General features: G+C 45.9%; 1 protein-coding gene across 3 annotated transcripts in view; it reads right to left on the reverse strand.

Annotated features, from left to right (window-relative positions):
- Positions 1-21,535, reverse strand: part of LOC146835264 (neutral amino acid transporter 9-like) — a 519,311-nt gene that overhangs the window by 202,156 nt on the left and 295,620 nt on the right. For all 3 annotated transcript variants that reach the window (XM_085602846.1, XM_085602845.1, XM_085602847.1), the window contains one exon: positions 10,712-10,815. In XM_085602846.1, the coding sequence (XP_085458972.1) occupies positions 10,712-10,815 (104 nt within the window). The remainder of the gene's footprint in view (positions 1-10,711; positions 10,816-21,535) is intronic.

Raw genomic sequence — 21,535 nt, forward strand, 5'->3', positions numbered from 1 at the left:
TTGCCCCACATCTTTAGGTGGTATGGGTCGGCCTGCTGGAGGCTTGATTATGTGGATTAAAAATTTGCTAGCCCTCCATATTACGAGGCTTGATATAAATTATGTGGCTGTTTCTTCTTGGTATATTTTTTATGTTTACAACAGGCCCAGTGAAGTACACAAAATGTCTAACACCTTATGTATTTTAGAAAAAGCCTTAGATCCCCTTTCATACAAAGATAGGGTAATTATTGCCGGAGACTTCAATGTTACTTTCAAACCCTATGGCCCTGAGCCTCTAAAACTAATTAAGAAGATGCCGCTTTGGGTGTTCCTCAGATAGATCTGGGCCCTGCTACAAGATGCTCTCCCATTACTGATCAATTGACTCTCCACTTTGGCCTCGAGGCTTGTACGGGTAGGTCCCGGTCGGACCTCAGTGGTGCCTATTTTTTAAAGTGTGGATCACAAAAGAGCTGCATTGATTATATATTCCTGTCCCTTCCGATTTGGCCATCCGTCATAGACATGCTAGATGTTGAGTGTCATGACAGCGACCACAATGCTCTCCATCTTTATCTAAGCTAGGTCAAATGTGTTGCTCACCAGTGTGCTTCCCTGAATTCTGGGGCTGTCCTGTTGAATAACCAGTGGGCCTTAAAATGAGAGGCTGAGGGGTGGCCTGGCCAAGATGGCGGCAGAGTAGCAGCCATCTTGTGGACCTCCGCTGAACAGGGCCGAAAAGCAGCGGGTCCAGTGGCCATCCCGGGCTGCTGGTGGCCTGTGGAGGAGGTGGTACTGACAAGGACTATGGGGACGCCTGATGGTCCGAGTGCCGCCCACCCAATAGAAAGCGGCACCGCAGGACCCGAGAAGGCCTCCAAGGCAGCGACCTCTGAGCTTCAGCTGTGAGGTGCCGGAATCCCTGACGGGGCGGCAGCAGAGGTCCCAGGCGAACGGCAGAATCAGGCTGGAACCCCGGACAGGGAAGCAGCAGAGGCCCCAAGTGACAGCCAGAGTCAAGTGAGGCCTCGGAAGAGACCGGTGGGCGCTGGCGGGTGGCCCGGGCTGCGGCTGACTTGGAAGGTATTGCAGGACGGCGCTGAGGTCAGAACCTCGGTAGTCGACCAGGTGCCAGAAGGACTGATTGGGTGCACCCCTCGGGCCCGCAGATGCGATGCGGACAGGGCCTGGGGGTAAACTAGAGGATGTCTCCAGGAGCGGTAACCGAGCCAGGAGGAATGCCCCCACTGCCAGCTAGGCCTGCAGGAGGTCCTGGTAGAAAGCCCACATCAACAGCTAGGCCATAAAACGGTTGCTGGGACCCCAGATCGGGTGGCAGGGGGCCCGTCAGGCCAGGAAGGGGTCAAGAGAGAGGAGCCTACACAGCGGGGTTGGAGGACACCCCAGGACACAAGGTGGAGCCCCGTCAGGCAGTAATTACAGTGGACACTGGCAAGGGGGCGGCCTCCCATAGCCCGGTACACATTTATCTGCCGGTTAGACTACTGGTGCCTGCCCATCTCGCCTGTCGGCTTTTCATCCCCACGAAATGGCATCCAACCGCTCAAAAAAGGAGGCGAATATTAAGGACATCCTGCAGAAGTCAGGGAGCAAAAGAGTCGATGGACATATCGCGGACTTTTCTACCCACTGTCGTTCACATTTATTCTTTATATTTCTGTCTATCCAGTCCGTTCACGTCATCATCATCAAAGTATCTTTATTCGGATATTAAAACATCCAGAAAAGAACAATATATTTACATATTTCATATACAATAATATGAACAGTTCATCATAAAACATTAAAATAAAACATATCTAATGGGCCATTCCAAGATCTCAATAGCAGAGTTGGGCCTAAGATTTGTGCTAAATTGCAAATTCATAGTTTTTATAAAGTGCAGTGTGCTAACAGCTATACAGAGAGGGGATACCAACACATAAACATTGATTAAAATACAAGATCGTAGTTTACATAAGATCAATCAATTTAAAATAAGCCGTAGCCTAATAAAACAAACTTCTTTTAACATCCCAAGTACTCTAAACATTGCGAGACAGCAATTGCGAAAACTCCACATATTATCTCCTGTTCTGTGTAAAGTGTAAAACTATCTTACGGGTGGACTTTAATCCGGGTGCCTCAACTACAGTATCCGGCAAACAGAATAACTTACGCCTCCCTTCTAGAATTCCTCAATTTCACGGCTAATCTTAAAAAATTTACAGTACAGAACAAGGTAAAGGGTTCCGCGGAGAGTTTTAAGTATAGAAGAGCTACTCTAACTTGGGTGAATTTATTCACTCTTAGGATGGTTTTTAAAAAAAGAGCCCGCGGATATTCATATAGTGGACAAAAGAATACAAAATGTAGGGTGTCCTGTGGAGATCCCAGATCGCAGCCACAGGGACCCTTTGAACCAATATCTTTCGTGTACCCTGCGGGAACTGCTAAAATATGATGTAAGAGATCCAGTCTGAATCTGGTCATTAAAAACCTATCGTTTTTGTTGTAGATCAGTGCCAGATAGGGTTCTAGTCCTACAACAGATTTTGTTAATATATGAGATCTCACTGACACTTTCAGAATTTCGCTGTCTTCTCGGGCACAGGCTATCCGCCTCATATATTCTGCTTTCAACATGACCTTTAGCTGCGGAGTTAGGGACGTTGGTTCCTTAAAGTATTTTGCAAAACCCAACCACTCCAGTTTATCCTGAACATATTTAAGCCATGGTATCTTATGACCTTTGTCCCTGTTAATACAGTCTATTAATATTTCTCTGCTTAGACTTGCTTCAGGGTTGGTCCAGATTTTAATCCAACACTGTAAGGGCTTAAAACTTAATCTGTCGGAGATATAGGGAATCCCTAGCTCCTCATGAATAATATAGGCCGGTATGCTTTGAGGAACCTGCAAGATCCTCCTAAGAAACTTATTTTCCTCTAATTGTACAGTGGACATGCTTCTGAATCCCCAAACCTCACTCCCATACATGATTTTGGAACAACAGATTGAATTATATAAGTTCAATATTTCCAACACTGACCAACGACCTAATCTCGTGGCACGATTCATGATTGAGCCCATTATGCTCACGTGCTGTTTGCGTTTTTCAGTGATTAATGCATTAATCATTTTCACACCACGACTATTTCCACTTTTTTCGGAACCATTCTCAGTTGTATTTGCATTCAGTCTACAATTCGCACCAGTCCTAGCATATTTTTCCGCTTTTGTAGTACTTCCAACATGGCGCTCCCTTCTTTTCTAGTCCGTAGATGTGTATCATGTTGACTCTTAAGTTTTATCTGCACCAAACACACAATCTGCAATGACTGTGTTTATGTGTTAGGTGAGGAGTCTTTGAGGGTGGCATAATACATGCTACAGTCCATAAAGACCCTGTCTGGTCACAAGGCTCTTGGTACAACAGGTACCTGTGCCAATTGTGAAAACAAGGTACAGTTTTGGGAAAGAACACAGGCAGTGGGAACCTGATAGGGAGGGACCCATTGCACACTCAGTCAAAGTGCATCAGATATCAGGCAAGAAGTGAGTGGTAACCATGCAAAAGGGGTTACTTTCCTGCAGGGGGGTACTGCCACAATAACCCGGTTTCCTAAGACCTATTTACAATAGGGGACTTAAATAAAGAGGATTGGTCAGGCAGCCACAGGAAAGTGCATCAGATGTCAGAAAAAAAGTGGGACTAACCATGCAAATAGGGGCACTTTCCTACACAACCCTCCCTACAAATGGAAGAGGATGAGACTAACCTTTCCCAAGAGAGTCTTCATTGTCTAAGTGGAAGAACCTGGGAAGTCCATTTGCATTGGCATGGGCTGTCCCAGGTCTGTGTTCCACTGTAAAGTCCATTCTCTGTAGGGAGATGGACCACCTCAAATGTTTTGGGTTCTCACCTTTCATCTGCATAAGCCATCTGAGCGGTCTGAGGTCAGATTGAATCAGGAAGTGAGGACCAAACAGGTATGGAGGCAACTTCTTCAGGGACCAGACCACAGCAAAGGCCTCCCTCTCAATGGCACTCCAACGCTCTTCCCTGGGGAGTAAACTCCTGCTAATAAAAGCAACAGGCTGGTCATGGTCATTATCGGTGGTTTGGGATAGAACTGCTCCTATCACTAGATCAGAGGCGTCAATTTGCACAATGCCCTGCTTAGAGTAGTCTGGAGCTGTGAGAATTGTTGCTGAGCACATTGCCTCTTTTAGGGTGTCAAAAGAATTTTGAAAACCAGGGTCAAATTTTACACCGCCAGAATGTGACTTTTTCTGACTTTCTGTTGGCATTTAGTCCTTTGCCTTATTTACAGGGCTGCATTAAGCCACTTAATGTTGTGTAACGCTGCCTTGTAAATAATGCGCCTATTCACGCAGCGTGAAAGGGGCATGCAATGGGTGTTGCAGTGGGCTTTCTGCTCAAACACCCACTGCTTTATTACGTTGACCTCTATTTACAAGGTATGAGGCAGTGTCAAAAATACAACCAGGGAATACCTGGTCTTAAGCAGGCACTACGATGAGAAATGTTTTATTTCTCTTCGTATTTTCCTCTTTTTTACATGTGCTGTAGCACACATAGAAACAGCAAATCGTCAGGCCAGGCACCCTTACAATATGGCGCAAGGGTGCCTGCAGTGGCACTAGGCAGCTTCTTTAGCGTCAGCCTTAGGGCAAACGCAGGGGTGTGTCGCATTCTTGTAAATACAGCACGTCCCTGCGTTGTCAAACTGACGGAGCACAGCATTTCCAATTTTGCCGTAAAACCACGCTCCACCAGTTTCTAGTAAATATGTCCCTAACTGTCCAGTTTACTTTCTTGGGCATCTTCTTGGAGGTGAGTTCTGTGAGGGGTGTCACAATGGATTCATACCCCTTCACAAACCTCCTGTAATACCCTGTCAAGCCAAGGAATGCCCTGAGTTGGATCTGGTTGGAGCTTCCCAGTCCAGAATTGTCTGGATCCCAGGTTGTAAGGGTTACACTTGGCCTCCACCTACAAGGTGGCCCAAGTATGCAACAGTACCCCACCTTACCTGGCATTTGGACATCTTGGTAATTAGGCCCGAAGCTAGCAGGGCCTGTTAATCTTTCCCTAGGTGGACCAGGTGATCCTGCCTGGAGGAGCTAAAGACAGCTATGTCATCAAGATATGCTGTATGAAAGGCCTCCAACCCGGAAAGTACTTGATTCACCAACCTTTGGAAGGTGGCTGGGGCATTCTTTAAGCCAAAGGGCATAACAAAAAACTGATAATACCCATCTGGTGTGGCGAATGCTACATTTATTTCAGTTCCTGGGGCCATGCCAATCTGCCAGTAACCTGGTAGTAGTTTAAAATAGTATGAGGAGATCCCTTGTGTCTAGTATACAGAATTACTGTTGTCTTTTATGTGAAGATTGTCCAAGTATATGACGTTGTGTTTATTTGTCATTTGTTTATTGTTAAGTCCTCTGAAATATCTTTGCTTTTTTGTAATCACAGTTGCACAGAATCAACAGGTCTGGATGTAAGAATATGAAATGTAATATCTGTACAGCGAATACAATTAGTAGAAAATAAAAATCTACTTCTGAAAATTGAAGAGTTGATGTTATAAGTAAAACTTATAACATCTTATAGGACAGATAGCCTTACAGTGGTGAAAAACGAAATACACTGTAATTCACCACCAGGACATGTCACACACACCAGTACATGTCCTACCTTTAACATACACAGCACCCTGCCCACAGGGGTACCTTGGGCCTACCTAAGGGGTGACTTATATGTAAGAAATGGGAAGGTTAGGGCCTGGCAAGTGGGTGCACTTGCCAGGTCGACATGGAAGTTACAAACTATACGCAGACCCTGCAGTGGCATGTCTGAGATACCTTTTCAGGGCTACTAGTGTGGGTGGAACAATCAGTGCTCTAGGCCCACTAGTACCATTTGATAGACAGGCCCTGGCACACTGAGTGCACTTTACTAGGGGCTTACCAGTAAATCAAATATGCCAATCATGGAAACACCAATCCATAACAACAATTCACAACAGGAGCACTTGTACTTTAACACTGAAAAGCAGTGAGAAAGTGCGCAGAGACACCAAACCAGTCAAAACCAGGAGGTCAGAAAGCAAAAAGACTGGGGAAACACACCAAAAGATGCCAAGTCTAACAGCTACCATTTGTAAGAGTTCAGAATGCACTCTGTCTGTTTCCTCGCAAAACTTGGAAACCCTGCGCAGGACGGTGGCTGGGATATTGTTGGCACAGTGGCATGCCACTTCTGTAGCCACGAAAGGGGTCAAAGGCAGACTGGGGCTCAGGTGTCACTGAGAGGCCCAGGGACTTGGCCGTAGCCCATTATTCCTTGAAGTGCTCCAGCGCCGATTCTGCCTTCCCTCCGAAAAGATGAGTCCCATCGAAGAGCATGTCCATGAGAGTAGCCTGGACGGCCCCCAAAAAGCCAGATATTGTCAGCGCCAAAAGACCACCATCGACAAAACCGCTCTGCCCAGCGAGTCAGTCATATCTAGACCACACCTCATGGTTAACTCTGCGCAATCTTTCCCATCTTTCACTGCTTGGGAGAGGATGGCCCGGGGCCTCCTCCGGAACCAGTGGCAGCACTTGCGCAACTGTTTCCTATAGGGTATGGGAGTAACGGTTCAAAAGGCATGCGGTGTTCACCGACCGCAAAGCCAGGCTGGCGGAAGAAAACACATCTTCTTCCTAAGTGCGGCCAGCCTCTTGGATTCTCTGTCCGGGGGAGCAGCAGGGAACGCACCATGGGAAGTTGAGGCTTGGACTACCAAGCTCTCAGGAGTAGGGTGTTGGCTGAGGAAATTAGGATCACCCGGGGCAGGGCGATGGCAACAGGCAATTGTCCTGTTCACAGGAGCCCCTGTGCTAGGCTTGGACCAAGTTCCTAGAAGGACGTCAGTCAGTGCTTTGTTACAGGTCAATAGGAGTGCAGAGGAGGGAGCCCCAAGCTGATCCATCTCCGTCAAGAGGTTAGTCTTGACCGCCACAGAGAGAACTTCGAGGTCAAGGTCCTCCGCTGCCCTCTTCACAACATTGCAAAAGACGCTCCCTCGTCTGTACCCATAGTAGGTGGAGAGAGCATGCCAGTATCTGGAAAGGTGTCCAGTCCACTTGCCTCTGCTAGATTTTCATACCAGTCCAAATTCTCATTAGGGGTGTACAACTGGTGTCCTAAATGGTCCAGTAACCCCTCTCACTCTTTCCCCATGCCTGGATGCTCCACAAAGTGCTCACGCAAAGACCTGGAGCAACTGGACTCCGTCGGCACTGGAATTAGCATTGATCGACGCCGGTCAGACTCCAAATCGTCAGAAATAAGAGAGGGGTTGGTGCCGCCGGTGGATGCCGGTGTACCAGGAGCATTGAAGTTGTGACCAGCGCTGGAGCAGGTCGTGTTGGTATGACCAGTGCCGGTATGTATCCTAGATGGGGCCATGGGACCCCATCAGAGCCTAGGCGGGAACCATTGATGCAGAACCTGATGGGACTTCCTCTGACCCCACGTAGCCCGATGGCGCACTGTTACGGTCGGCCCTCTCAAATACTTGGTGCATGACCTCGTAAAACTCTTTTATTTGACCAAGGGTTGCTCTGGCTCCTGGAAACGGGGGGAGGCGAGGAGTCGGACTTGGCAACGGCTCCACAGAACCGTGCTTGGAACGTCGATGTTCCCCACTCGTCTTGTCAATACTCGACGGACAAGGTGAAGTTGAAGTCAGTCTAAACTTCTGCTTTTTGTGCTTCTTCCCTGAGTGTCCTGAGGACCTCAAGTGTGATGAAAAAGACTTGGGGCTCCTGGAGCGGTCCCGCGACCTTCTCTTCCTCGATCGGGACCTAGACCACCCAGGAGTCACGCTAGATGGCATTGACTGCCAGACACCAAGCAGCTTTAGGGACTGCTCTCTCAAAACCTTCAGCACCATGGCTCGGCAGTCCGAGCACAACTTCAAGTTGTGATCGTGCTCGAGACACTATATGCACACAAGGTGCGGGTAGGTAACTGACATGGCGCGATGACAGGCACCACATGGCTTGAACCCTACTTCAAAATTCTTTGACAAAACATTGAAAAAAGTCTCTCAAAAAGAGACAGAGGTGTAGCCCTTCTCCGAATTAGCGCTAACTGGCACGGAAAGAAAATAACTGCCGTCCATATGGTTGGGTGGCGCCTGTATAGGTGACCACGACATCACATCTGGCGCCAATGATGCCGACGATGCCAAGCGGAACCAAACGGACCCGCCTAACAGCGTGCAGGGGTACTGCTTACGCAATAGTTTCTCGATCCAGTCTGACGCCTGGGAAATTCAAAGGTAAGAAATCTGCAGCTAGAAGTCTCCAGCAGATAGGTGTAATACCATTACATCAGCACCATTACTTAGACATATCATTACATCCCTTTTGTGTGTCCATGCTACACCCTTTTGATGTTGGATACAACTGTCTCATTGTTATGAACTTGTATTTTTATGGGGGTAGCCTTTTTCTTTGTCTGTGGTGGACATGTGTAATTAGGAGGTAGCCAGTGCCATAGTGGTGCAAATGTGTAATTACTTGGTAGTTCCTGCCCTTTTAGGTCTCGCCTACGCAGTGCGCATGCGCTGCATAGGCAAAAAGACCTTTTGCAATCGCTTCGGCTTTTCAGCCGAAAATGTGCACGCATTCCATTGCCTTCAATAGCAACGCTTGCACGTGTGGCGATTCACTTGTGGAAGCGAGCTTGACACCATATGTTTGTAAAAACTTGCAAGCACATGGTGCCCAAGGCTTGCTCCCGCAAGGGACTCGCTGTGTGTTCTCTTGCCCTCCCCCCACCCCTCCCACTTGTTAGGCCGGAGTACTGTTTCACTATCGCGGCTGCGGGGCCGCGTTTGTGTTTCATTTTTTTTGCCTTGTCACAGAGCTTTATGCTTTTCTATTCGATATAAATGTAGTTAGCACAGTCCGAGTTTCTACTGTGCTTTCTGGTATTTGTAGTTCTGTTTGTCTGTCCCCTCAAAAACTGAAGACTATGAGTCCCCGATTTCAACGGGGAAATATTGGGACTGGAAGAGATGCTGATGGATGAGATCGAAGATCTTCAGAGCTCCGACCTTGGAACTGGGGAGCCAGGTGTGAATCTTGGCGTCGGCTCAATAGCCTGTGATTCTGGGCAAATCACTTCATCTCCCCGTGCCTACCAAAACATGAATGTATCGGTATCCTCATGGAACATAACTGGTGCGCATGCAAAGCCCTCCATCCAATACCTTCGGGTCAAGTTTGCGCAATATAATAAAAAATGCTGCAAAAAACAAAATACCAGGACGGACCGAAGATGTCGCACACAACGGACATTTTAGCTTTGTAACTGGGCTCACACCAGGGTGTGTGGTAAATAGGATATTTGGAGGAGGAGTTGTGGTGTAAATACAGTCAAGTGGTGAAAAAAGATAACGTGCTGTAGCATGAATTTTTGTTTTCATTTCCCTGCCCCGTTATTCAGGCAACATGTGCTATCTTGTATAGTTCCCTTACAATACCAACCTGTTACTGTGATTTGGTTGTACAACTGTGTTTGGTTGTACAACTGTGATCATGAAAAGAAGCAATCTTCAAACATAACAAAGCAATTTGCGCACTTCGCACGTGGGCATTAAAGCGCAATAAACTTGAATGCTTGCGTATTCACGAAACCTTTTCAAGTAGTGTGATGCCCTGAAAATAGTTGCAGATTTACTCCCGTAAAGATCAGGATAACCCTGTTTTTAGGGTGTAAAAAGTTGGTCAGGGTGCACGTCAGTGAATGGGTTTGCCCACATACAACGATATTTTTGCCCTGCAGAAACAAAAGAAAAGTTAAACTGTGCAAACGCATTTATCTGTTCCATCTATGCGGACGGAAATGTAGACTCCCTACATTTTTTTTTATTGGAATGTTATTTTTAATAGTTCATAGTTTTGTGGTCTCTGAATATTCTGTGTAGGTAGGTTTAGTGTTTACTCTGTACAAAGGGCTCGCTCGTATTTATTCTGTGGTGGAATAGAATTGGCTAGGAGATTTGGCTGGCACGCGGGCATGAGAAGCAGTCACATGACGGATTTCTGAAGGCGGCAGAAGAACAGTCACGTGACGGCGTTCAGAAGGCGGCTGTAGGAGTCACGTGTCGGCGTTCAGAAGGCTGCAGTAGAACTTGCAGTGGTGGCTCCTCAGTTAAGGCGAAGGAGCTTCGCCCACTGATGTTTCAGCAGTGCGAAAAAGAAAATGATAATAACAGGACGTTACTATCACTTTCTTTTTTTATGCGGGAGTCGGGGTTGGGCTGGCTCTGTGAGGCCAAAGCAGGGGAGGAGGAGTTTGCACTCCTGTAAGTTAGGGCGACCAGATTCTCAAAACAAACAAGCATTGGCATAGCCAATAGGTCTCGCCTTTGGGACCTTATAAGTGTTTAGCTATGCAACAGTTGATGTTGTTGCACCAAGGATATTGTGCTGGATAACTAAACACTTATAAGGTCCCAAAGGCGAGACTTATTGGTTATGCCAATGCTTGTTTATTATGTGGTTAGCTGTGCCCTGATGTATGATGTACAATTATGTGGTAGGTTATTCCCATGTTTGCACATGTGTTTTGATGAGGCATCCCATGCTCTTTTATACATGCCTTACTAATAGACATGGTGTCTCTTGCACTTACGTTTTTTGTGGCATCATTATGCCTCATTAAATTGATGATGAAGTTGTGCAGGAAGTAGGCCAGCATCAAGGTGCCGCACATGACCGGAAAGGATTGGTTAAACTCTGCAGAGAGAGAAGACAGCAGAACGTGTTAGTACAATAGCAGTGGTCCATGTGTCCTCAAGACCTCTATGTTATACTCACTTAGTAGTGGAATTTTAGTCATGGCACCTAAGAGCTGCTCCCTTACTCTTCCCACAAAGATCCACTGCTTGACCAGCCTGTTCTTCTCTCCCTCTATGTAGGTGGTTTTACAGCAAGTTTTAGCCATTTGACTTGTGCAGGCCATTTTGTGAACTTCATCATACTGGATCTGAGTGGCTATTGTGGTCAAAAGTAGTAGTCACAGAAGCTTCTTTACAGTTAGCAGTTTAAGTAGATTTTACAGTGAAAGAAATATTGACTAATATTTCTTTAATATAGCCTTAGAATGCCATTACATTATCATGATCTCCACCTAAAGCCCCTGCATCCATATTCCTAGTTGGCTCCATCTCCTTTGCAAAAGGCTAAAATCATAGTAAATTGAGATAGAGTGTTCTAGATATTTCACAAAATTCTTGAAAAATTCCCACATAGTCATAACTGGAGTTAGGCTGCTAGAGTAGCTCAATAAGATGTACCATGGTAATGATTCAGGTAGTATGGTAGCCATCGTATACCCACTGTGAGAAGCTGGCCTGGTATATGATGTACACTCATGTAAGTGTACACCCTGCACCAGTGCAGACCACTCTAATGGTGATTTAGGAGGTCTTGGACAACCATAGAAAGCTATGTGGTAGCTGTGGAAAAAAGCCTTCAGGCTTAGTCTAGCAGGAGTGTAAAGCAGCTTGTTGTACCACAACACAATCTTATATGTGTCGATTAAGTGAAAAAGAACCACACAAGGTGGGGCTCATTTATGAGTCCTTGCGTCACTTTTGCGCCGCCGGTGCATCACTTTTTGTGACGCAACAGCGGCATAAAAATTAAACCTGGTTGCACCATATTTACAAAGTGATGCATCTAGGTAGATGTGTCACTTTGTAAACCCGTGCGCTACATTATACCTGCGTCAGGTATAATCTATGCAGGGTGGGCGTTCCCACGTCAGTAAGCATTGTAGAAGTGACGCAGTGAAATCTACGAGATTTCACTGCGCCACTTCTAGGGTGAAAATGCGTCAATATCTTACGCCTGCCTCACAGCAGGCGTAAGACTGATGCAGGCCCTTTCACATGGGGCTTGCCCCATGTGAAAGGACACATTGCTGGAGTTGCATCTTTTTTGTGACACACTCCAGCAATGCGTCACTTTTGCACCTACAGATACGTCAGAAATACTGACATACCTGTAACTCCTTGCGACATGATGTGTCATACTGTAAATATGACGCATCCATCATGTCGCAAGGAGGGCGCACTGAGAAGTGACGCATCTCTGCTTTCACGCAGCGATGCGTCACTTCTCATAAATGAGGCCCAAGGTATTTATAAAAATATGTATTTATTATATAATACTCTCTAACACATACAAATATCTCTTACCCAGAGATATGCACAATGCACACAATACTTTGCACAGAAATCAAGCAAATAGTATTAAATGCACAGTGGGCCCCATGGGGGACCAAACCATATACTAAGAAAGTGGTATAAGAACCACATCTCGAGTCGAGACAATGTTGAGAGGACATAGAAGTGCTGAGAATCCAAGGAACCACCCAAGTTAAGTGACTAGGAGCACCACGGAGAGCATGTGTAGTGTAGGAACACGACCGCGTGCTCTATACAAATCAACGTGTAAGTCGCGGTTGGAGTTTTAAAGAAAAAGGACCCTTCCCAATGGGCCCTGAGGAAACTCTGTGGAAGACAGAAGGTTGGAGAGCCACTCCGCCCGTATATACCCTAGTACCCATGTTACCTACAACAGGGAAGCCGGGTGCATAGGTGTGAAGTGGTGTCGGAAACAGCTGTCAAACCCAATGGCGGACTTCAGGAAAGTGCCGCTGCTGAAGCAGAAAGTGTTCGGTGGAATTCGAAGGTGGATTCTAGTTGAGGGGTACCTGCAAGCAGAGGGGACAAAATCTATGTCACTCAGGAGTGACCTGGAGATCTGGAAGATGAATGCCCACCAATGTCGGGAGGTGCAGGAGAGTTGACGAGGACCTTGACTCTGCAGCTGTGAGGACCAGGCAATGCTGAGGAAGACCAGGAGCTGTGCACGAGCTGTACCACGTTGGATGTCGAGTGCTGAGGGGTCGGTGTCCGGTGGCAGCACCAACATGCCTTGGCAAATGCAACCCTTGCAGAAGTCGAAGAAGGTGCAATATCGGGACCAGCAAGGTCATGGGGACTCACCACAAGCAGGGGAGTTAGGGCAGGACCGAGCAATCAGGGAGCACAAAAGAAACAACAGTGACCCTCAAATGGACCGGAGGCACTGGAGTCGCAAGAGAACCTCAAGCAGCTCACCAAAAGATGCAGGCCACAATGCAAACGATGCGGTGTGGCCAAAGATTCTGATCACTGGAAATGCTCGAGGTTGGGGCTACTTAGAGCCCGAAGATCTTTTTGGAAGGAAGCCAACAAACCTTTGCAACAACAAGTTGACGCGGTGCACAGAGGTTCAGTTTCTGCAACTCCCACAAGAGTTACTGGACTCGAACTTGGTGAGAGGGCAGCTCAGGCCTCGAGAGCTGAGAAGTACCACCACCTGTGTTGAAGAACCTTTTAGAGTCCGAAGGAGCTCAGGATCAGCAGACTGGTCAGCTTAGTTGCGGTGCCTGCAGATGCAGGGAAGTGACTCCTTCACTTCAAGGGAGATTCCTCCAGGTGTCTTTGATGCCCGCAGGCCTTGGAAGGTTCCTGTATGGTGCACAGGCACAGACTATGCAGCAGACTGAAAGGGGGACGAAGTCGATCCCAAACAAAGTCCAGCGAAGTCCAGAATGCCCAGATGTTAGACGATGTAGTGGTTTCTGAATTGAATCATGTCCCGCAACGAATCTAGGGACCCACCCACAGGTAAGCCCTTAAGTACCCTAAGGAAAGGATTGGGATGATTCAGGGGACCCACCCAGGGGAGGGTCTGGACAGTGGGGAGGTTACACCCATGTCTTTTGTCCAGTTTCATCCCAGAGAGGGAGCCAACAGCTCCCAGACCTGGTTGGAACTGGACTATGCATGGAGGCACAAAATGTGCCCCTCATGTAGACTTGGTGGCAGTCCCCAGTCCCAATACACTAAATTCTGTCTGGGAGGTGGTCACATCTCCCTGTGACAGGATGCCTATTGTTCTGCCTTCCCCTGCTCGAGCTTGGCTCAGCAGCAGGAGGGCAGAAGTGTGTCTCTGGTCAGGAGCTCTGTTGTCCGGGTCTAGAAGGCTGGCACCGGGAACACCGAGAGCCTAACAAAGGGCTCTTCCAGTGCTTGGAATCATACCTCCCACAGTGTGGGAGTATGATTCCAACATGTTTAACACCAAGCATGATAGGATTAGTTGCAGCCAATTTCGAGATGGTCATCGCGTAATTACTCAGTGCCACTCTATATACTATATGGCTGCTTCACTTACAACCCGGGAGAATGGACTCCGTAGGCTGTAGGGGTGTCCTGCTCATGCAGGGGCACCCTCACACTTAGAACCAAGCACCCTGCCATCAGGATCACGAAGACCTGCTACAGGAGTAACTTATAGGTTTTAAGTGCAGTGACCCTAGATATAGGAAGCCTACATCTTTAGTAAGTAGTGCTAAGACCATCTTACACTGGCTGCAATGGTAGGCCAGTAGTTTCATTTAGAATGGTCGCCCATGGGTGGCATAATGCATGCTTCAGCCCTTGGGGGACCTCTGGGGCACCTATGCCCTGGGTGCCTTAGTACCATATACTGGGGACTGATAAGAGTACCCCAGTATCCAATATGGAATGTCCCTAAGCACTGAACACAACAATTTAAGGGAGAAAGCAGAGAGACCGGGGTCCTGATTAGCAGGATCCCAGTCAGACTAGTCAAAAACAGCTTAGCACCAGGCAAAACATGGGGGTAACCATGCAGAAGGATCCTACCTTCTTACACCCACCACTACATGATCTCTATCTTGACCTTGTGATCTGGGTCATTCCTAACATCCCCAGCCCTGGTGCCTTGTCTGATTGCCCAAGAGATGTTGGCTATCTTTGTAATTGATTTTTTTTTAAACCTCTAATTTCACATATCACTGTCACCACATCAAAAGCAATACTCAAGATTTCCTCTGTTAATCCCCACCATCTATGACTTGTCTAAATCCCTTGCCCCTTAGACAGGGTTGACTACGATGCCACCCAGAGCTGATCATAAAGTCTTACAGGCCCTCACTGTGCGGGCAACATGAATTAACACACAGGTGAAGATGCTCCTTGAAGCACTTTCCACTTCACAAAAAACAAATTTATGTCCCCATCTTCTACATCTAATTCTAATACACTACACCAACACCTTACTCACCACTAAAAAAGTTGTGATCTATTGCGCCGTGAGGGGATGTCTCGAAATGCTGATTCAGCCTTATAGTAAAGGTGAACTCCAAAAGCTTGACACCTTAATAAGTATCAATACGTGGCGCCGTATGAAACTGATCACAACTTTATCAAGCCTTGATGAAGTTCGTTAAGTCTCTCAGTTTGGGAATGAAACGCGTTGGCTGTTTTTATGATTGGCTAGAAACTTTGGAATAAAGAAACGATTTGAAGAGATTATTATGGACTAGATTTGCTTTCTTCGGTGCACCTCCTTTTGTTTGACTTGTATTATAATCTGTACTCAATGGCACCAAAAGGTGACAGGTGCTGGAGAAGTGTGCATGATTTTCAAAAATGTATTAGCAGTGTCATGGTGAAGTGCTATCCAATTGGTCCGTCACCTTACATCTTTTCAGTTTGAGATCTCAACGACACCTTAACCTAAGAGTCAACCAGAAACTACTACACCCTAAATCATCTGAGAATTAAATGCTAACAAAAGACATATCTACAATCATGAGACAATATAATGCAAGATCCAATAAATCCAAAAGCTCTGTGAGGTCTTTTCTCCTGATCTTGGGACATCAGTTGTTACTGGACAGTATCCTGGGTGGGGTAAGGTTGCTTACATGTGTCATTCCAGGTCAATGGATACTATCACACTCTACACACTCCAGGCCAAATTTTGTGTGACAGCTTGTTATTTAAATCTAAAGTTGAAATTTAATTAACTCGTCATTGGTTGGTTTTGTAACATGTTCTATACATCAGTGAGATCAAATCCCTGCAGCTGGAGAGCAAGAAAGAGACATTATTTGCAAGTACATTGTTAATGGCGGAGGTGCCCTGCTCATCATCTTTTTTCAAAGCATCAAGAGTATCTGCCAGGCTGTGCAAAGGTCATGTTCGGCTGAGCAAAATCTTCATGTTTGGGTCAGGCAGCCAGGCCCTGTACATGAGCTAAAAGCAAAGGTGCCTGGCAGCCTGAGCCAAACTCTACCAGGCTGAAGATTTGGCAGCTCTGAGAGCGTGACCTCCTCAGCCTGGCAAAGTACTGTGTAGTCCTCCTCCTCTTCATGACAAGGAAGCATATCACCAATAGTTACGAACCTGGGCGCTTTAATTTTAAGCCCAGAAGTGCCCAGGGTCGACTGTCCATCACTCACGCCTCATCACAGAGTGTAGTGGGATAGGGTAAGCATGTTTCACTGACCCCCATCCCACTCTGTGACAAGTAAAGCAAGGTCCACCTTTCATTGCTTCAAAGTTAGTTCCTGGCAGCCACCGACGGGAGAAGAGCATTTCTTGCGACCAAGCCGCTTTTTAAAGATTCACTTTAGGTTTTATTCCCACTGCAAAATCGACGTCTCTATTCTGAAGGATGTCATATTGAGTGTCTTATACTCTCTCTTCCCCATATGAAGTTCTCTAATCACGATGAATATTACAGAATAACCAGCCACGGGAGCTGTGACCAGGCCTGCCATAAGAGGCGCCAGAATCTGGTTGTCTCTTCTGTACTCCTTTCCCCTGATGAAGACCCGCAAGCTGAGTTTTTAAGTTACCCTCTACGTTCGAAACGTCGACACCCCCCAATCCAGGGCCTGTACTACGGTGTACCACCCCTCCACCAATATTTGATGATACATTTTTGATCATGTTGGCATCATCATGAAAAATGGATACAAAAGAATGAAGAACTAACTTTGTCTTGTAGACAGGCCCACTCGCACTGGTGTATTTTTCCCAACATCGTTTCAGCCAGTGTTTATTATAAATTGTGAAACTGCATTTTCCAAATTGCCTTCATTTGAACTCTTTCTTTCTTATTCACTTCACACACGAGCACCTTTCTTTGCACTCTTCTTCTAGAGTGAGCTTCTATTGATATACTGTTATATATAGTGAGGAATTTGCCACTTTCATAATATGAGATTATATAACAAGCATTTGCAATGCACTAGGTCTCGCATTTGCGAGAGTTAGAGCTATTGGCGTTCTGAATGACAATAATTTCTACCCATGTGTTTTGGTTTGCAGTGAAGTGGACACATACAAAATAAGAAACATAGAATCAGGCGCCATGATGCACCATGAAACGCGGCAACTGTGTAGATAAAAGTTATGTGTGCGGTGACCCGTGAAGCGCATGCTGTGATGATGAAATAAACGGCGCAAGGTGCTACAAAAAGGCACCCACAGTGTAACACGAGTAGGAAATAAAACAAGTAGTCCCCAAAGAAACACATAAACACCTGCAGTAGTTGGCTGGTGCTCCTGAGCAAAAAACAGGAGTGATGTATTAGGAGAGCCAACCAATGAGGAGCCAGCAGAGAAGAATGATGCACAAGTGAATCAATGGCAAGCAGCACGTGGGATTACACTACATTCATGATAACAGCAAGTCTTCCAGACAGCACATTCGCCTAAGCAGCGCAAATGCTTTAATATATCAGGGCCACTGGAATAATGCAGCAAGGGAGGACCAAAATATGCATCAGACTTTACTAAATTATGCAGCATGAAAATACAAATTGTGAGGCGTAATGCAGCACATTTTTTGTGATAGTATCAGTTCATTATTTTCTTGTTTTTACACTTTCACCTTATTGGTACTAGTTTGACACCCAAATATAGCAATATGCAACTGAAAGGTAAACAGTCAACCAACATGCCACTGCAGTTTTAGTAATGTTTGGTCAGTGTGAGCTAGAAACAATTTTTCTTGTTAGAATCTGCAAATTATGCAGCAGTTGATGGGTTGAGTGGAAAATGCGACAAATTGATAAACATGTGAACACCGCCAGGGCTGCAAAGTCCCATAAATCCAGTGGCTCTGCATATAGTATATTTGCAATGACACGGAAATAACTTAGGTGCAGTGAGAGTATTGTTAGATGTGTATGCATGAGACCTAGGTTCTAATCTTAATTTCAGTCCTTTGCAAATAATGTGAGATTCTGGGTATAATTTAAGCTCCCTGTTCCTTAAATTGTAAATATTTGTAATGTAGATGATGTTGAAACACAACTGTGCGGTATGCTGACTAGCACTGCCTCGATTACTGTCTCCCATCTGCCTGTGTCACCAGTTCTTGAGCTTCACCTCCCCATGACCTGGATGTCCTACTGCAGTACAAACATTCTCTTCTTAGGGGCCGATTCCGATCTGGGTCGGAAAGCTCTCCAACCGAGCCAGATTCGGAGTGTTTTCCAACCGAGCCGGACTCCTGCAGTCCGACTGAGCGAGTACGATGCGGCCGCAAGCTGCCAGACTCGGTTCGGTCGGACTTCCATAAAAGTCAATGGGAGTCGGTCGTACGACGCGTACATGGGCTCCTATTGACTGAATAGGTACGTCTCGCACAAGGGCCCCCCCTACAGTGGGTACGCGTCGGCGCCATCCGCACCATACATGCCTGTGTTGGGGAGACCCTTGAGTCTCCCCCTGTGTCCGAGTCGTAAGGCTGCGGGTGGCGGGGCTCCGACGCGGACCCCCGAAGGAAGCTTCTCGGACATTTTGCGAGCCGGATCCTTTGGCTCGATCCGGCTGTCTGACGCGTGCATCATACTGGCTCGATCGGAAATCGCCTCCATTGCACGGCATGGTTTGCTTACAGACGAGACGTACGGAGCGGTTCGGACCCGGAAACGAGTCGGTCGGCGTTTTCACATTTCTCGCATCGTACTTGCTTGCTCATACAGCTGTACGAGTCGGTTGGTAAACATGCCTACGGCTCATACTTTTTCCGACCGGATTGTGTTCGGAGCCCTTCCAAGCAAGATCAGAATCGACCCCTAAGTGCTCTATTGCTTGGTGGCCCCATGTAAGCACTACAAAAGATGGACGGATGGATTGGGAGTTTTTTATTATCATTATTTTTGATGCGCCTGCTCTAGACATCTGTTTAAGCAGTTAAAAGCAGCAGGGTCCGACTCAGCCTTTCATCATTCTGAGTTCACTGCGATGAATGCCATTGGAAGTGACATTAATACCACTCATCATCCAAGTACTTGAACCCCATTCATTTTGTGCTGTGCAGTTGTCCAGTAGTTTCATTTTCGTTTTTATTATTATAAGTTAATAAAAACCATCACAATATTTTAAAAATAATACAAAATAATAAAACTGTTTAAAATAAAAAACTTTGCTTTTCTAGTTTGTCAATTTCTTAAATATTCACGTTGTTATTTCAACAATTCAAGATATTAAAACTATTGGCGTCTCAAATGTGTTATTATTTCATTTCCTTCTAGTCCAGTAACTTTCAGCTCAATGGATATGAAGTGTGTGTGCATGAAGATGACAAATTAAGTTTTATTTTGACTTCTGCAAAGTGCCAGAGTGCCATGTTTTTTAAATGTCATGTAACTGCCTTGTACTCACACCCATCTGAATGTTTAGTCATTATGCGGACCCGGTTTCTAGTACTAGATCTGTGCCCTTGGAGCTCTGTTTGAGTGATTTATCAGGTGATTGTAAAAATGTCAAAAGCTTGCAGTTTAGCTGAGGGTCCGTAGAGTCAAGGCTCCTCATTATTTCCGTTCGGCAGGTACAAATCCCCGTCTTGTTGAATATCCGTCTTTAAAATATGAGGTGTGCTTTCCTTAATGCGGCACATATGCAAACCAAGGGGCAGATTTATGTTTCCTGGCGCATCCCTGCAAATCAGCAGGGATGAGCCAGGAAAGATGCGTCACAAAAGTTTTCCCTTGCGCCACAATAGATGCGCCGCATTTACAATGCAGCGCATCGTGGCGCAAGGATAAACAGATGCGTGACGCATCTGATGGCGGAAGGTTCGCGCATTGCTGGAGTTGCGTCACGCGACGCAGCTCCAGCAAGGCTCGGGGGTGCCCTATTGTTACAATGCTGCGTCAATCCTTACGCCTGCTTCAAGCAGGCGCAGGGTTTTGACGCAGCATGGCCGTAAAAGTGACTGAGGGAAATCTTGTAGATTTCACTCAGCCACTTTTCGGAGGCGTTCCTGCGCCGGAACGCCCCCCCCTGTGCGGGTACGCCCACATGTGGCGCAAGCTTTACAACGTGACGCATCTCCCTAGATGCGTCACGTTGTAAATGGGGCGCAACATGGCGCAGGGTTTACGCCGCCGCTGCGTCACAAAAGTGACGCAACGGCGGCGTAAAAGTGGCTCAAGTCCGTTATAAATCTTCCCCCAAATGTTTCAAGTATCAGAGTGCAATGCTGGATTTTAGCAAGCTGCAGTGCTTGGGCCGCGAGCCACTCAGTGCAGGCAGCGCCCACATACACAGCAGAAGGCGCTTAGGAAGTCACAGGTGTCTGCCTGACCCCTGAAGGCCGTCCTTGTTTACTTTGCCATTACACGAAGTTGCTGTTTTCGTACATGAAGTGACTGGCTGTGAAAAGCCCTCTGTGTGTGCTCAGCATCAATTCCGTGCATGTTTTGGTGGACAGGCAGCGGGTTGGAGGAGTGGGCCTGCTTGCTTGTTGCTGGCAGTAATACAAGTCCTCTGTGTGAAGTTAAGGTGGCTGAGTGGGTTGGGGGTGCCCTGCAGAGGGCTTCATGTTTAAATATCAATGTAAAAAATATAGATGAAAACAATATCGATTAAAAAATATCGATAACAAAAATATCAACTTCCTATACTTAAACAGGTAAGTACAATAATATCGATGCAAAAATATTGATGTAAAAAACATACATGTAAAAAATATCGACTTTAAAAAATAACATAACTTACATTAAATTAATTAAATAATATTAATATTATTTAAAAAATTAATTAAATGTAATATATATTTTAACTAATTAAAACAAATAAACTTAAATGTAATAAATATAAACACAAAAAATGGGTACATATACATATATTTACTTAAATAAATTTTATTAACTATTATCTTTATTTAATTTATAAACTTTTTTAATTATATAAAAATAAAATAAACACATATAAATTATTTAAAATAAAATATTCTATATTTAATTAACACATTAAACTATTTAAAAAAGAATAATACATACATTTAATAACAAAATAAAAACATTAATAGTTAAAACGTTGGATAGCGGAGGGGTAAAAACTTACTATTCCTACTCCAGTGAGTGCAACAGTAGGGATAGCGCTGGATAGCGTAGGGGTAAATATTACTATTCCGACTCCAGTGAGTGCAACAGTAGGGAAAATGTTGGATAGCGGAGGGGTAAAAATTACTATTCCCACTCCAGTGAGTGCAACAGCAGGGAATGCATTGGATAGCGTAGGGTTAAAAATTACTATTCCCACTCCAGTGAGTGCAACAGTAGGGA

This window comes from Triturus cristatus, chromosome 4_2, assembly GCF_964204655.1.
Source record: "Triturus cristatus chromosome 4_2, aTriCri1.1, whole genome shotgun sequence".
NCBI lineage: Eukaryota > Metazoa > Chordata > Amphibia > Caudata > Salamandridae > Triturus > Triturus cristatus.